This window comes from Gossypium hirsutum, chromosome D07, assembly GCF_007990345.1.
Source record: "Gossypium hirsutum isolate 1008001.06 chromosome D07, Gossypium_hirsutum_v2.1, whole genome shotgun sequence".
Taxonomy (NCBI): domain Eukaryota; kingdom Viridiplantae; phylum Streptophyta; class Magnoliopsida; order Malvales; family Malvaceae; genus Gossypium; species Gossypium hirsutum.
The window spans coordinates 7,048,777-7,065,863 of NC_053443.1; the positions used below are offsets into that span (position 1 = coordinate 7,048,777).

Consider the following 17,087-nt stretch of genomic DNA (forward strand, 5'->3'; position numbering starts at 1 on the left):
TCGTAAATATTATCTGAAATCGCACCCAAAAGATCGTAGCATATGGCTCCCCAATCAACAGATTGTGCAGACTCGGTGAGTACAGACCCATCCACTAGCAATCCCAATTGTAACTGCACGTCCTCTAAAGTAATGGTACACTCTCCGCATGGAAAATGAAATGTGTGCGTCTCGGGTCTCCACCTCTTTATGAACGCGCTGATGGGTTTTGGGTCCAACTTGCACCCCCGGCCTATACTGGCCACTTGCCAAAAACCCACTTCCCTCAAGTAATTTTCTATCAATGGTGATGGAGGATCAGGCTTATTACGAATATAACATTGTAGCACCTGATCTACAGACTGTTATAAAAAATAAAAATAAAATTAATTAAAATTACATAAATAAAAAATATTAAATAATATTAAAAAATTGAAATTAACCCTTACCATTTTCATTTGTTCGATGGAGATATGTTTATGATCGAGACGAATTAATTCCCCTGCCATTGCTAACACGATCAAATATCTTTGAAATTATAAAAAAATAAAACCAATTTAGAAAAAAATTAAAGGAAATAATTAATTAAAAAGAGATTTGAGAAATTTGGGGAGAAATTTGAGAGCTTTTTTGAGAATTTTTGAAGAAATGTTTGTGTGAAAAAATATGAGGGGGTTTTATTGTTTTTTTTACCATTGGACCCCCTAACGGTCAAAATTTTAAATTACCATTGGGGTGATCGTTGGGGGTCAAAAACACGGGCTAAAATGCGTCCCTGTGGGAGTGTTTTGCCATGTCAGCAAAGCGCGTCAACGTCAGTGCATTTTTTGCTGACATGGCAAAATCGCTCCCTCAGGGACGCATTTTGCTAGAATTTCCCCTTAAAACGCTCTTACGTGGACGCGTTTTAGTGTTTTCAGCCCATTCCAGTAAATAATAAAAAATGACCTATTGCCGTAAATAAAATAGGAAATGAGCCTTTATTAGTAAAATGGTCAAGTTATAAATATAATTTTAAAAATTTTCTTTTACCCACGCAATAGATGTCATGTAATCTAATATTAATAAAATTTGTATTTATCAGTATCTCATCAAACTTAACATGTATATTAATAATATAATTTATTAAAATTTTAATTTGAGTTGATATCATAAAACATAAAATTAAAATAATTATACAAACATTTTTAATTTAAAAAGCTATATATCTGTGTAAAATTTTTAAACCACCTTTTAGTATATTTTTTTATTTTTATTTTAATACGGATAAAACAATTTTCTAAAGGGCCGTTTAATAAATAAACATCTTTTTTTGTCATAATTATTATAATTATATAAAAAATTTATATGTACTTTTATTGAGATGGTGTCACCCATTAATTAAAAAATTAATTTATTTGCAAAATAAGTTATATGTTTATGTGCATGTTTTTGTCTATTTATATTTTTATAAATTAATAAAAAAATGTTCATAATAAAATTTGAACCAAAGATATATCATGCATATAAAAATTTTCCTTCACCATTTAAACTAAAGCAATTTTTTTAAGGTAAATTTATTAATTCATTTAATGAATGGAATTATACAATTCAAAGAGAAAATAATAGCAAACATTAGTTGTAGATGGTGAAGAACAAGCTCCATCAATACAATAAAGGCTTTAGCCTCAACATCAATAGAACATTATGACACATTGATAATTGGCTTTGTCACAACTCAAACACAACATATCTGGAGTGATTGCAAGTACTTAATATGATAAGGAAATCAACCCCAGATGGTCTAAAGCGGACAACAATAAAATCATCCCTAAAATCACTTGTAAAACTAAGATTACATGCATAAGTAAGACTAAAAAATGTGTTACAAGAGTAGACAAAAACTTCTAAAACTGAAGAGTTATTAAGCAATAGAAAAACAAACAAAAAACATATAAACTTAAGATAACACGGGTCCAAATCAACATGTGAAATTATTTATCATTCTAAAATACTCTCAAAATAGAAACAAATTAAGAAGTTGACGAAGAGCCACCCACTTTTCAAGAAAAACTACTGGTGGCCGGTGGAGTTTTAGCAAACGGAAGGGACCGTCATCTGTCCATGACAACTTGTAAAGACAACAAAGATACCCACAAAATAGATATGCAAACTGAAAAGAGAGAAAACATGTGTAGTGAATTAATGAGAAGAAGAAAGAAAGAAAGTGTTGATGGGAAAAGAAAAAGGCAGGCAATAGCCAGCCCGTAGGCTGACACCGCCGCTCAGCAAAACAAAATATTAGAAGCAAACGACTTGGAGAAAAAAAGAGAACTAAAACAATTTTTAGTTTCTATATGAAGCTTTAATAAATATATTTGTTATATAAGGTTACGCCCATGGTCGCTCTAAAATGAAGTTTGTCCTATTATGATTAATAAAAATTTAATTTAACTATTGAACCAAAGCTTAATTTTAATATGATATTTTTATTTTAATTGTATCATGCATACTTTGTTACCTCTATCAATTGTATATATTGATAACTTTGTTAATGTCATGATGAGTGCGTTTAGTATTCTTAATCTGTTTTATTTATATGTTTAAATTTTATTTTACTCATAATTTAATCTTATTTTATTCATTTTAATATTATATATATTTCATTATATATTACAAAAACTATACTTGTAACAACCCATTTTCAGTGAAATTGAAACAGTGGTTTTGAGACCACAAATTCGAATCCAAATTCAAAAAGAAAATTATTTTAATATTATTTCATGGTTTGAATTATAATAGGAAAATTGTATGAAATTTTTGTTAAGAAAATTTTACCAATTACATGTTTAATTGATAAAAGGACCAAATTGCATGAAATGCAAAAGTTGGGTTCTAGTAGCTATAAATATCAAATAGCTATTCAAAGTTTGAGGTCCTTATATGGCAAATAGACCATTAAGAGAAGTTAGTAGATGAGGATGGTGATTCATCCATAGAAATTTAATTAAAGAAAATGATGAAATTGGAAATAAAATATATTAAAAGATGATAAATGATTAAATAAAGAAAATATCATCATTTATCATCATCTTTCCCAATTTTTTATGGAAACCATAGCTAAGAGAAAAGAGCTCAATCAAGCTTTCTTGGCTTAATTAGGTATGAATTCATGTCTCATTTTTAGTAATTTTTATGTTTCCGAGATTGCAATAGCATAATTAATCTATTTTGGGGATTGATTTGCAAAGTTATCAAAGTTCTAGGATTTTTCCATGGATAAATATAGTTAATTATGAAGTTTTATGGTAGAAAATGAAAGGTTGTTGATAGATAAACAACTTTTGTTAAAGGAATTTTGATGAAAATGTGATTTAGGGACTAAATTGTAAAAATGTAAAATTCATGGAAAAATTCTAAATTTTGTGAAATGCATGGGTTGCTATTGATACATGTAAAATTCAGCTGGGCTTAGAATAATGATTAAATTGCATGAATTTCATTTTCCAAGCCTAAGGATGAAATTGGAATAATCAAAAATATAGAAGCAAATGATACTTTTTCCTAAGATGTAAATTGGATTGAAATGAGTATGGAATTGTATTAAATTGAGTTAATTTACTCGTATAGATCCGGAAAGACAAAATACGGAGCTAGATCGAGGTAAAGAAAAAGTAACGGATTAGTAGATTACAACTCACGAACATTTTCGAGGTAAGTTCGTATACTTAATTGTGTAATTATATGCTCGAATTGATTTGAATGATTTGTATGTGAATTGTGTATTGGCCATGTATATGAAATCTGATAATATATCCGGAAAATACCCGATAAATATTAAATCTCGTTTGAATGAATAAAATTTGATTGGATACAATATTCAGTTTCCCGAAAAGGTAGTGGTCCTGCATACGTTGTGGACATACTGTAGTTCTAAAGAGCGTCCCGTTATAAGCCTTCTCAAGCTTCCCATTATATAGTGTTCTTGTGAACTTCCCGTTAAATGCTCTTCGGAACATCTCGATTGGTTGTGACCTTACATGTGTTGTGGGCATACCGTAACTCTTATGAGTGCCCCGTTATATGGCTCTTCGTTAGCTTCCCATTAGTGCTCACTTGAACTTCCCATTATATGGCTATCCGATGCTTCCTGTTAAGTGCTCTTCGGAGCTACCCGTTATAGGCTCTTTGTAAGCTTCTCGTTATGTTGTCCGGATAAGCTTCCTGTACAAGGCTTAATGAGCTTCCCGTTATAGTGCTTGAGAGAGAGCTTTCTGTTTAAGTGTTTATAAAAGCACTTCCGAATATGAATTGACGAATTTATAGTATTGTACACTTCAGGTGTACTACTCAAGTATCCATCAAGATTTCAAATGATTTAATGGGTGAAATTCTGACATGAGAACATGTGAAATAAAAATGAAACTATTTTCTGTATATGTATGAAATACTTAAAAACTTGATACCTGATAAGCTCATCATTGTTCTTGTTATTCACATGAAATACATGACTAACATGTTTGTTGAGGTTATATGTGTTAGGCTAATTGCCAAATTACTTTGGATGTATTATGTATGTTTATTATATAAGTAAATAAATGGTAAGTTAATTCCTATTATACGAACATACTAAGCATTAAGTGTTTACTCTATCTTATTTCATCTGTTTTATAGTACTCAGAGGCTCGTAAAGGATGGAAGTTGGTCGGAGCTACATCACGCTATCACTCAGACTTTTCGGTATATATATAGTAAACTAATTTTGGTAATAATGACATGTATAGGTTAAATGTACCATTGATGGCAATGTAACGTTGGTTGAAATTAGCCATTGGAATGGCTATTAAATGGTATGTTTTGATGTGTAAATAGTCTTAACTTGATGTATGTTTGAAATGGTCAAATGATGGTAAGCACATGGATGAATGAATTAAGATAGCATATTTGGTAAAATATGCATATATGTAAATTTGATCAATTTGGTAAGATTGAGTATATGAATACATGTGATGAAAATATCATGCAAATGACTTGGTTTTGGCTTGGTTTAAATGTCTTGTATTAGATTGGAGATGTGTTTAAGTGTTAATATAGGTGGAAGACAAGATTGGATGAGAAATACGGCTTAGAAATGACCTTATTTTGTCCACATGGGTCGAGACACGGGCATGTGTCTCAGTCGTGTGTGATACACGGCCTAGTACATAGACGTGCGACATGGCCGTGTGTCCCCTGCATCTTAAAATTTCAACAGAATACTCAGAATTGATCACACTGCCTGACACATGGGCGTATGGCTTGGCCATGTGACTCTTGCACCTAAAAAAATTACAAGTCAGAGAGTTACACTTCAAACGCCACACGGCTTGAGACACGGGTGTGTCAATTTGTAGTGTGAGCCACAAGACTTGGCCAAATGGGCATGTGTCCCTTGTACCTTAGAAAAAATTTGAGATTTTGCGAAAAATTCTTTGAGTTTCTGATTTAGTCCTGACTTGTTTCTAATATATGTTTTGGGCCTCGAGAGCTTATATAAGGGATGATATGATAAATTTATGACTAATTTCTGATATGAATGTGAAGTAAAATGAAATATTTGAGTCTGATCGATAAACTCTGGTAATGCTCTTAAACCTTGTTCTGGCGACGGATAGAGGTTAGGAATGTTACAATACTAAAATAAATGTAAATATAAGAGTTGTCATCTTAGTTTCAAGTTCTTAAGTAGAGGTAAAACATTTTGTTGGCTTTGGTCCAGTTAATAAGTCCTTTGTAGTTGAAGTTCAAACAATTGGAAGCATTCACCATTTCATTTTGGTTACTTCAGTTGGATTTTGTGCTAAAAAGTTTAATAGAGTACATGATTAATGAATCTTTAACAAAGATTGAGATCTTACTCTTGGTTGGAAAATTAGAAGAATATCATTTTAGACATAGCCAAAGGACTGGCCTACCTTCTTGAGGACTACTTCACTTAATTACACATCAAACCACAAGGTATGCTTTTAGATGAGAATTTCAATGTCAAAGTTTCAGATTTTGGATTGGAAAAGATCAAAGCCAAGTCATTACAACTATAAGGGGAACTCCTGGTTATATGGCTCCTGAATGGCTAAACTCAATCATAAAAGAGAAAGTAGATGTTTATAGCTTTGGTATCTAGGTCTTAGTGTCACGGGGATAGATATTTCGTCTTGAGATCTGTGCGGCCTTAGGCGATCCATTCGTCTAAACTCACCCAAGTCAGCCTTTACTCAAGTGAAGATTCCTTTAGAAGTCCTTCAAGGCACCAATTTGTATAGCGGAAGCAAACTTATGCCAAAAGAAGCCACAAAGAACAATAGAAAGCCATAAAAAAAATATACACAAGGTGTTTGAGTAAATGCTCTCAGAATTCTATTACTCTTAAGAATTCAAGTGCAATGAAATGATTTATAAGTGAGGGGGAGATTCTATTTATAGTTGAGCTCCCCCAAAACCGACGGTCAAGATTAATTTACATCAACGGACGAGATTAACCTATCCCTTAATTTTGGAGATTTACAAGATTACATCATATCATATCAAATCTACAAGATATGATTCCCCTACTTACTAAAAATAGCCTCAGTTGTCATATCTTCATTATCGGGCCAACTAGGCTTCAATCTGAATGGGTTCTCTAACAGTTCTTTGAATCGGGCCAGTTTTCGTGGGCTAAATGTTCCTCATCTAATCGATAGACCTCTATGGGGCACATCTTGTACCATGGTCACGGGCTTTGCACTTCGAACCGTGATATTCTCCCCCACCCATTCTCACAACGCCTTCGTTGCGACTTCCGAATGGCAGTAACTTGATTCACCTTAGAACTCTCTCGTTGCCTTAGTTTCCTCCCGACTTGTCTTGCAATCGGGTTGTCTTCTCTTCCAAAACCTTTACCTCGGCTTCCGTCTCCTCTTAACTTGAACCGTTACACTCGTTGGTACATCTTGTTAGCAAGAAGTCTCTGCTCTAACTTGCCCCAATTTTGACTTGTTCCCTTTTGAATCTCCTTGATTCCACACATTGGCTTCGTATTTCCCACAGTCCTTCGGTCTCCTTGCTTATGAACTTTGAAAGGGCCTCTACGACCTTGTTAAGCCAACAAGTCAAAATTCAAAACACTATCAAAATGTTCATAATTATGTATCTTACTCGCAACATTTACTCGTCTCGACTGTTTCTGCATCGCTCTTTTCTTCTCGAAGCCCAATGCACAACCCACATTTCCTAAAGGTGTTGACTCCACAGTTGAATCTGCAGGCTTCATATTGATCTCTTGCGCTACTAACACTTTCGAAAGGGCTTTCGTAGCATTTTGTTCTACCGAGCCAATATTCTTCCTATGTGAAACATCCTCGACTAGTTGGATTGACGACAACACATTTATCCTAACCTTCATATCTTGATGCACCGGTACAACAATTTTTGATAACGGACTGGTGACAATATGAATTTGATCGACCCATGGATACAGAGCTGCCTGAATTCTGTCAAGGAAGTTTAAGCCAAGCACATAATCATAATCATCTAATTGGATTACCTTGAATTCTTCTTTGCCTTTCCATTCGCTGATTTGTAGCTCCACATTATGAACTACTCCCACAGTTGGGGCCTCCTCAAAATTTACCGTCTTGATCTTCGTATTCGATTTCTTAATTAAGAGACCAAGTTTTTTTGTAGCATTTTCCGATATGAACAAGTCTGATACTCTCGTATCGACAAGAGCACTTCTCTTTTGACTTGCAATGTTAATGTCTACAAACATCAACCTTTCTCCACCATTCATTTTCTTAGGAATGAACACCATCGAATTGACCCTCGATGTCTTTTTCTCAATAGGCTTCGCCTCTTTCAACTTATCATTCCTCTTGATAGCCAAAACTGAAGATACATTTGGAAAGTCTTTCTTCATATGCGGTTCCTTGCAAAGGTAGCATCTCAACTTTCCCCTCTTCTCTTTTGGGCTACTAGGTCTCCACTTCCCATTTCGTGGTTTCCTATTACCACCGTCGCTACTACTACCATTGTCATAATCGCTATGTCCCTCTTCACCTTCCTCATGGTACCCACCATTGCCCCTTCCGTTGGGCTTGGAAGATTCAAACCTGTCTCTTCTCGAAACAAGTTCCACTAAGGACTCCGCTACCATAATGGCATTGGTAAGTTTCTGAACTCTTCGACATTGCAATTCTTGCTTCGCCCATGGTTTCAACCCATCCGTAAAAGAGAAAAATGTTTTCTTTTCATTCAAATCAGAAATCTAGAGTATGAGTTCACTAAACTCCTGCACATACTCCCTAACCGTGCCTCGTTGCGTAAGCCATCGCAACTTTGCTCGAACTTCATCCTCGGCATACTCGGGGTAAAATTATACTTTGAACTCATTTTGGAACTCTTTCCAAGTCCTAATCTTAGTCCCACCACGTCTCACATTAGTGGACCTACATCGCCACTATAACAAAGCAACGTCAGTAAAATACATAGCAACAGTATTTACCTTTGTGGCATCATTGTAACGACCCGATAGTCATGGGTGTTGAAAAATGCATTTTTGAGACTTCGTTACTGTAAATCAGACTCGTAAATATTTAAAAATATTTACGAAGCTAGTTTTGTGGTTAATTAGGTTTTGGTTAGGTGAATTTGTATGAATTATGAGTAATTAGGTATAAGGACTAAATTGTATAAAGGGTGGAAGTTGAATTATAGATTAAATAAAAACTAAAATGACTAAAGAAACAATTATTCCAATGGTCATAATTAAGGCGACATAAGTGTATATATTATAAAAATTTAAAGTTAAAAAATATATATTATAATATTATAATATTAAAACTTAAATGTTAAGTATATATATTATATTATATTATAATAATAATAAAAAGAAAAAAGAAATAGAAAGAAAGAAACAGAGAAAGTCAAACGAAACAGAATAGAAAAAGGACAGAAAAAGAAAAAATGGAGAAAGGAGAAAGACAAAGGGCCTTAGGGGTTTCAAAGTTTCAAGCTCAATTGGTTAGTCAATTTAGTCCTTTTTTCTTGTAATTTTTATGTTTTTGGAATCTCGGTATTAAATACTACCCGACCCATGTCAAAATTTTAGAAATTATTAAGTTTTTAAGTGATGTTTATGTTGAATAATTTTAGTATTAGGGACTAAATTGATAGATTTTTAAGCTAGAAATGAAAAAAGGATTAAATTTTAGAACAAATTGTAAATTTTGAGTAATAGGGACTAAATTGTGAAAATTTTAAAATTTAGGGATTTAAGTGAAATTAGGAGTTAAATCTAGTTTAAAGTGGAAATTAAATGAAAATATAGGATTAAATGTAAAGAAATAAAGTTAGTTTCGGTTTAGGGACTAAATTGGAATTTAGACAAATGTTGAGTAAAAATTGAAATATGCAATATGAAATTGAATTGTATTGTGTTGATGAATTTTAATTGTTTTAATTCCATAGATAACGTCGTACTGGAATCTTCGATTAAAAATGGGAAAGATAAAGTCGACGTGGAATAGCTCGGAATTCCTGATTTGTATTTCTATAATCCGAAGCTAGTTATTAATTGTTGTAATTTTTATTTAATGTATATGGTAAGTGTTGAGGTGAGAATATTTGTGTTTTGCAATTGAAATAGATTGATTTGGTATATGATGAAATTATTTAATTTATATTGATTGAATTGAATTGGAATATATATTATGAATATATATGTGTAAATGTAATATTGTGCAAATATGATATTGGATATTATTATTGGAAAGTGAAATTAAACACTATTAACTGTATCGAGCTGAGTCGGATATAGATGACATGCCATAGGATTTGAAGAGTTTAGGGATTTCTTCGACTTCGAGTCGATGAGACACTGGGTTTCAATTTACTACTTTGGATTAATTCGAGGAGGCACTAGGTGCCAATTTACTTCGGTTCAACCGATGAGACACTAGGTGTCAATTTATTACTTTGAATTATCCGATGAGGCACTGGGTGCCAAACTGGTGTGTTTTGGTTGGATCCGTGTATCCGTCCGAGTCCGAGTCCGAGTCCGAGTCGTGTTAATAGGGGTAAATGAATAATAAAGTTTTATAATTGATATTGAAATGGTATGGTATGAGAAATGGAAGAGAAATAGTGAATTGAAAATAGAATGTGAAATATGTTGCAAATATATGGAATATATGAGTTATATACTCATGAAATGACTATGGAATGGATATTGCAATTGTATAATAAAATGTGAAATAAATTGTGAAAAACTATTTATATAGCAAGTATGAGAATTGAGATATTTGTGAAACAAATGAAATATGATATGGTTGTTGTAAAAATTAAATATTAATATGTGTTTATATTTCAATTGTATATTTGTAATTTCTTATATTTAAATATTCAGATTATAGAAATACCACTGAGTTTTACTCAACGAATGGTTTTGTTTCTCGTGCACGGTTTAGGTACTTTGATCGCCGATTCAGCATCTAACAGCAATCCCGAACTCAAATGTGGCAATGTTTATCCTTTGTGTCGGCATGTACCTAGGGTGTCTAAATAATAGTTATTTTATGATTTGATTGTAAATGAGGTTATAAGTTTAATTTTGGTTGGTTTTATACGTATAAATATGTGTTTGTTTTTGAAGTTATATTATGGCATGGTAAATTAAACTAAATCTAAATAGGTGCATGTGAATTTAATTATATGTTTAAGTGCTCATGAAGTAGGCAAATTGATTTGGATTTGGTATGTTTATAATTCGGATTAAAATGATACTTTGATGACTTGTTTTGATGATATGAAATGTTTAAAATTTCTGTCTGTTTGATCTGTAAACTCCGGTAATGCTTCCTAACTCGGTTCCGGCGAGAGATACGGGTTAGGGGTGTTACAATCATCCTCGATGCTCATCGCATAGAAGTATTGCTCCATTGCCCAAAAAAAAGTTGTTCACTTCACTTGCGGACCTTGCCCCTTTAAACGCTTTCGGTTTGGGCACATCTATTGCCTGCTGCTTCAGCTTCGAAGCCAACATTCCATTACCCATGGCAGCCTTGAAAATCTTGAGTTCCCCATTAAGCTCATTGATCTCTTCCTTCAAAGCTGTCACCATAACCTCGAGAGCATTATCCTTCCTAGCCAGCTTATTTTTCGAGGAACTGATAGTATCCCACACATATTCCCTGAGCTGCTTTTTCATGAACTGCAACCTATCATTGATTCTATCATCGACTTCGTCGATCCTCTCCTTGACGTCCCCATGGACTCTTCGAGAGTGACAACTCAACCCTCCAAAGCTGATAATAAATTCCTTGACCGACTCACTTTTCTGGCCTTTCCACGGGTCTCCATTGGCTCACTTTAACTGACAACTTCTTTCGACATCCCAACGGTGCCTTCGAACCAATAGCTCAGATACCACTTGTCACGGGGCTAGATCTTTCGTCTCGCAATCCGTGCGGCCTTAGGCGATCCGTTCGTCCAAATTCGCCCAAGTCAGCCTTTACTCAAGTGATGATTCTTTTAGAAGTCCTCCAACGCACCAATTTATATAGCTGAAGCAAACTTATGCCAAAAGAAGTCACAAAGAACAACAGAAAGCCACAGAAAAGAACGCACACAAAGTATTTGAGTAAATGCTCTCAGAATTCTATTACTCTTAAGAATTCAAGTACAATGGAATGATTTACAAGTAAAGGGGAGACTCTCTATTTATAGTTGAGCTCCCCCAAAACCGACGGTCAAGATTAATTTACATCGATGGACGAGATTAGCCTATCCCTTAATTTTGGGGATTTACAAGATTACATCATATCATATCATATCATATCAAATCTACAAGATATGATTCCCCTACTTACTAAAAATAGCCTAAGTTGTCATATCTTCATTATCGGGCCAACTAGGCTTCAATCTGACAGGCTTCTCTAACAGTTCTTTGAATCGGGCCAGTTCTCGTGGGCTTAATGTTCCCCATCTAATCGATAGACCTCCATGGGACGCATCTTGTGCCATGGTCACGGACTTTGCACTTTGACCCTTGACATTAGAACGAGGAAGATAGGTATTTATTAAGACTATTTAGGAGAAAGCAAGAAGAAGGCGACTCATGGATTTAGTTGATAAGCGTAGCGATTACAGCCCAAGTTGTGGAGATGATGAAGATTGCTGCATGGTGCTTTCAAATTGAATATGCAAGGAGTGGTGAAGCTTTTTGAGGACTCAGTTGATGTTGTAGGTAACCAGAATAAGAAGTAGAGCGATGGAAACATTTACTTCAATAGTTTTACCCTCTATGTTATCTGGGCCAAAGATCTGAGTAACAAAGTTACAATTGTTTGTAATTAGATTTGCACATTGTTTACCATTTAAACTTTGTCCAGTGTTCAGTTTTCATAGTTCTTGAAGATCTGAGTAATATTCTGAAGGTTGATTTCTGTCATACCAACTTTTGTCAAACTTAAAAAGGAGATGGAGGTGTGAAATGTAGAGGAATATTGTCTCATTTCCTTATTGAATTACGTGCTGTGAAAGAAAGTCTAGTAAGAAGGCTCCTATTCGTTAATTTGTCATTGTATTGTGGAATACTTTTGGAGCTGTAAATTGCCATTATCAAGCCTTGCTCGTAGCAATGACAATTCAATCTTTCATACAGAAAATTCACTACTACGGCTTCCCCAGGTTGAACCATAAAATGCTGAAGCTGAACCTGGAATTGTGCATTGTGCCACTCGACAGCCTATGCCCCACAATGCTAAGTCCCCGCACCTCAATTATGACTATGGGGATGAATGGAGGCCCACCAGGGACTCTTGCATTGATAATCGTACAAAACATACATGTAATAATTGCATTACCCTTATTGTCTAATACGTGTCCTTGGCAAGTTAATATGAAGTCAATGGAGATAGATGCTCATCCCTTTTAAGGAAAAATAAAGAAAAAGAAATGGACCCTTAGTGTAAAACCAACGGAGATTTTGAGGACTTTTAAACAGTCCCCACTCGCTTTCTTCCTTGCTATTTCGCCCCCTACCGAATAACCCACTGATAAAATTAAGGAAATTTCTTTCCTTGGTGAGAGGCTTCGGTCCCTCTGAGTCAACTCTCTTTGATGATCCACTTCCTTCGCTTCATCCCTGACCACAACTTACGATAGATTCCCGTAGTTGAGCCCTCTGCACACTCAGGTTAGTTGCATCATCCTTATCTCAAATCTGTTCTAAATTTTCCTCTGTTTTCTCAGGATCTAATCTATTGCTTGCAATTTCTGTTGTTGTCGCCATAATTACATCATTAGTCTGCAAATTTTACAGGGAATATGTTGAAACATAACTATATGTCAATTGGCAAATAATTCTATGTTTTTATGCCCAGCATCAGTAGATTTTATGTGGTAAAACTGTAAAACTTACGATAGCTCGGTCTCCGAAAAAATTATATACAGGACGATGTTTATGGTATCTAGCCTCCACACATGGTCATCCATACATACACTAACCATCTGCTTGTATACTTTCTTTGATACCCCATATCCAATTTGCTAGGATTTTGTCTTTTTTGACTCGACTGTCTCGTACGCGTCTGCAGGTCGGGTGTGGTTCTACAAAGTTTTCTTGGTTCTAACTTTATTTACATGTGAACTTGTTGCTGCTGTTGCAGGATCAATGGCAGACAACATACTAGCTTCTTGCATCTCCGAAATCATAACGCAGGCTGGTGCAGATGTAACTAATTATGCTAGAACCAAGGTCAATTTATCGCAAAGCATGGAGAAAAACTACGAAAAGTTGAAAAACGAAGCGGTGAAGCTCCAGGCTTTGAGGTATGATTACGAGAAGGAAGTCCAAAAACATCAAATGAAGAAGACAACTACTAGCAGTTACGATGTGTGGCTTCGCAGTGTTAACAAGACACTTGAGAATGCAAAGATATTGGAAGATCGATACCAAGACGATCAAAAGCTTTCATACCGGTACATTCATCTCAAGCGACGATCGAATTATAGTGGGAAATTGGAGAGAATATGTGAAGAAATTCAGAAACTTGTGGAAGAAGGCAAGTTTCTTGGAGGTTTTTTGGTTGATAAGCCGATTGAACCTGTTTTAAAGGTGAATGCACCTCAGATCAAAGGGTTTCCTAGTCTTCAGAGGCCATTGGAGCAAGTATTGGAGCTTTTAAGAAATGATAAATTTAAGGGTATTGGTATTTGGGGTACATTAGGAGTAGGGAAAACAACAATAATGAAGAACTTGAATAACCATGAAGAAATTGCCAAAATGTTCGATATAGTTATTTGGGCGAATGTTTGTAGTGAAAGGAGTGAAGAGAAGTTGCAGGAGGATATTTCGTGGCGACTTAAGTTAAAATCGGAAGACGTTGTACATCCCGAGGATGTGGCGAGAACGATATCAGAAGAGTTGAAAGGCAAGAAGTATTTGCTGCTTTTGGATGAGGTGATGGACTCAATTGAGTTGGAAGATATTGGAATCCCAGACAACAATAATGGTAGCAAAGTGGTGTTTACGACTGAATTTCGTCATGTTTGTTCTTCGCTGGCAGATAGATTGATCGAGGTTCGGCCGCTGTCACCGAACGAGGCATGGATGATGTTTCAGCAGATGGTAAGTGATGTTATAGATCTTCCTGATATTGAACCGATTGCTCGGCTTGTAGCTAAAGAATGTGCTCGACTTCCACTTCTGATCAAGACAATTGCAGGCGCTTTCAAGTCAAAAGATAGTGTTTCTGAATGGAGGAAAGGATTAAAAGACCTACAAAAATGGCCCGAGATCGAGATCCCTGGCTTAACGGAACTGCATTCGTTCTTGAAGTTCTGTTATGATCAACTAAAGGATGATCAGAAAAGAAAATGCTTCTTATATGGTGCATTGTATCCAGCTGAGAGTAAGATTTATACCGACTATTTACTTGAGTGTTGGGCTGCCGAAGGACTCGTTGGCGGCACCAATGAGCGGAGGAGATTCCAGGATGCACGCGACGAAGGGTACGACACATTGAAGCATTTGACTAATGTATCATTGCTAGAGAAAGGGGAAAGGATGATTTACGTTTCGATGAACAACAGCATCCGACAGGTCGCATTATACATTTCGTCGCAAGATCCGGATTGTAAGTTTTTCACCGGAATGAGTGAAGATTCATCGGATTTCTTAGAAGAAAATGATTGGCAACAATCTAAGAGGATTGCCATGATAGACAAAAAGTTACGAGACTTGCCCGATAGCCCGGATTGTAGCACACTTTTGTCACTATTACTGCAGAGAAATCCAAATTTGACTGAAATCCCACAATCTTTCTTTGAGCATATGAAGACACTGTTGGTGTTGGATCTATATGGAACTGGGATTGAATCACTTCCATCATCTTTAGCAAAGTTAAAATGTCTCAAGGGGCTTTACTTAAACAATTGCATCCATTTAACAGTGTTGCCGCCCGAAGTCGGAGAACTTTTTCGTCTCGAGGTGCTCGATACTAGAGGCTGCAGGATATGTTTCATTCCGTTTCATATCCAAAAACTGGTGAACTTAAGGTGCTTGAGAGTGTCTTACTATAAATCTAGCAATCCCAATGGTTGTCATGATATGGACATCGATTGCAATGTGATTCCGTTTCTTGCCAAACTCGAAGAACTAATGATCGACGTGCGGTCTTACGATCATTGGTGCAAGGAAGTTGCAGATATAATGAGTCAGGTTGCTACCTTGAAGAATCTAACTACTCTTCGGATTTGCTTCCCGAAATCAGAAGTTCTCAAGACATTTATGCAGCATAGTCCATCATGGAAGGACCGGCAACAATTGACTTCCTTCCGGTTCTTTGTTGGTTGCCGAAACTGGAAACGTCCTCAAATCCTCGAGTACTTTAAGTACAAAATCGATAGGTATTTAGGATATTGCCAAGGCAACCACGGTGATAACTCGATAATTTGTGATCTGCTTCCTGAAACTGATGCATTAGAATTGGTTGAACACAAAGATATCACAAGTCTACTGGATTTTGTGAATGTTGCTAGCTTTAACCGCATTCGTGGCTGTCTAATCGAAAAGTGTAACAAAATGACTACCATTGCAGACGGTGACATGGTCGAAGGTGGCATCATCCTACCGAAACTAGAACAACTGCATTTAACGAATTTGCAGAGTTTGCAAACCGTTTTTCGGGGCACCCTTTCGACTGAAAGCCTTTCCAAATTGCATACAATAGTGGTCTCAAGCTGTCCAATGTTGAGAAAACTTTTCTCTCACGGGGTGATTCAACAACTATCAAAACTCCAGAAACTAGTAATTCAAAACTGCGTCAAAATGGAAGAGCTAATCGATGAACAAGTTTCGACCGTGTTTCCGACTCTAGAGACTTTGATACTGATTGAGATGCCTAAGCTAAGGACATTATCGGTTGATATGTCATTAACTTGGCCTTCATTGAAAGAGCTTCAAGTTTACAAGTGTCCTGAATTGAAATCACTACCTTTTGATAAAGACAAAGTAGCAAAACTGAAATCCATTGAAACAGAAAAGGTATGGTGGGAAGCATTATATTGGCCGGAAAACGGTGTCAAAGAACAGCTTCAACTGATCTGCAATCTAAGGTAAAGTCGGTTTTTTTTTTCTTGTTCATGTGAAATAGATTGATGTATGATATATGTATGTAATGTTGTGTTGTGTTGTGTTGTTTTCATCTGTTTAAACTTGCCATTGATGGAAGTAGTTTTGCTGACTCTTGTAAAATATGTTAGTTTTCAAGTATGAATTTAGCTAAAAAACTTATATTTGGGCTCGGGATAATATTCCGAGGATTTGAACTTGTTCCAAGAGAAAAAGTTCACTATTGCCCTCTTCAATATCCATTAAGCTTTATGGCTTTATCACCCCATAAGTACACCTTCCTATATCCAAACCAAAGTAGCATTCTTTAATACCTTTGATGTATGCGAATGAGAAATTGTGACATCACAACGTGTTGTACTATTTGACAGTATTATTCCAGTGATATTTTAGTATGATTAGAACTCTAATATTAGCCTATTTAGAGGGGTCATTGTATCTCTATTTTAATATGTCAATAAGTAAGGGTTTTTCTTTG

At 35.4% G+C, this 17,087-nt stretch overlaps 1 protein-coding gene across 1 annotated transcript; it reads left to right on the forward strand.

Annotated features, from left to right (window-relative positions):
* Positions 1–12,881: 12,881 nt before the first annotated feature.
* LOC107953352 (disease resistance protein RPS2) lies at positions 12,882–16,800 on the forward strand. Its single transcript, XM_016888640.2, has 2 exons — positions 12,882–13,171; positions 13,644–16,800. The coding sequence occupies exon 2, from the start codon at positions 13,649–13,651 to the stop codon at positions 16,595–16,597; it is 2,949 nt and encodes a 982-aa protein (XP_016744129.1). The 5' UTR covers positions 12,882–13,171; positions 13,644–13,648; the 3' UTR covers positions 16,598–16,800.
* The last annotated feature ends 287 nt before the right edge of the window (positions 16,801–17,087 follow it).

Excerpts from the sequence above, each read along its gene's own strand:
- LOC107953352 (XM_016888640.2), top strand. The coding sequence starts at position 13,649 with ATGGCAGACAACATACTAGCTTCTTGCATCTCCGAAATCATAACGCAG.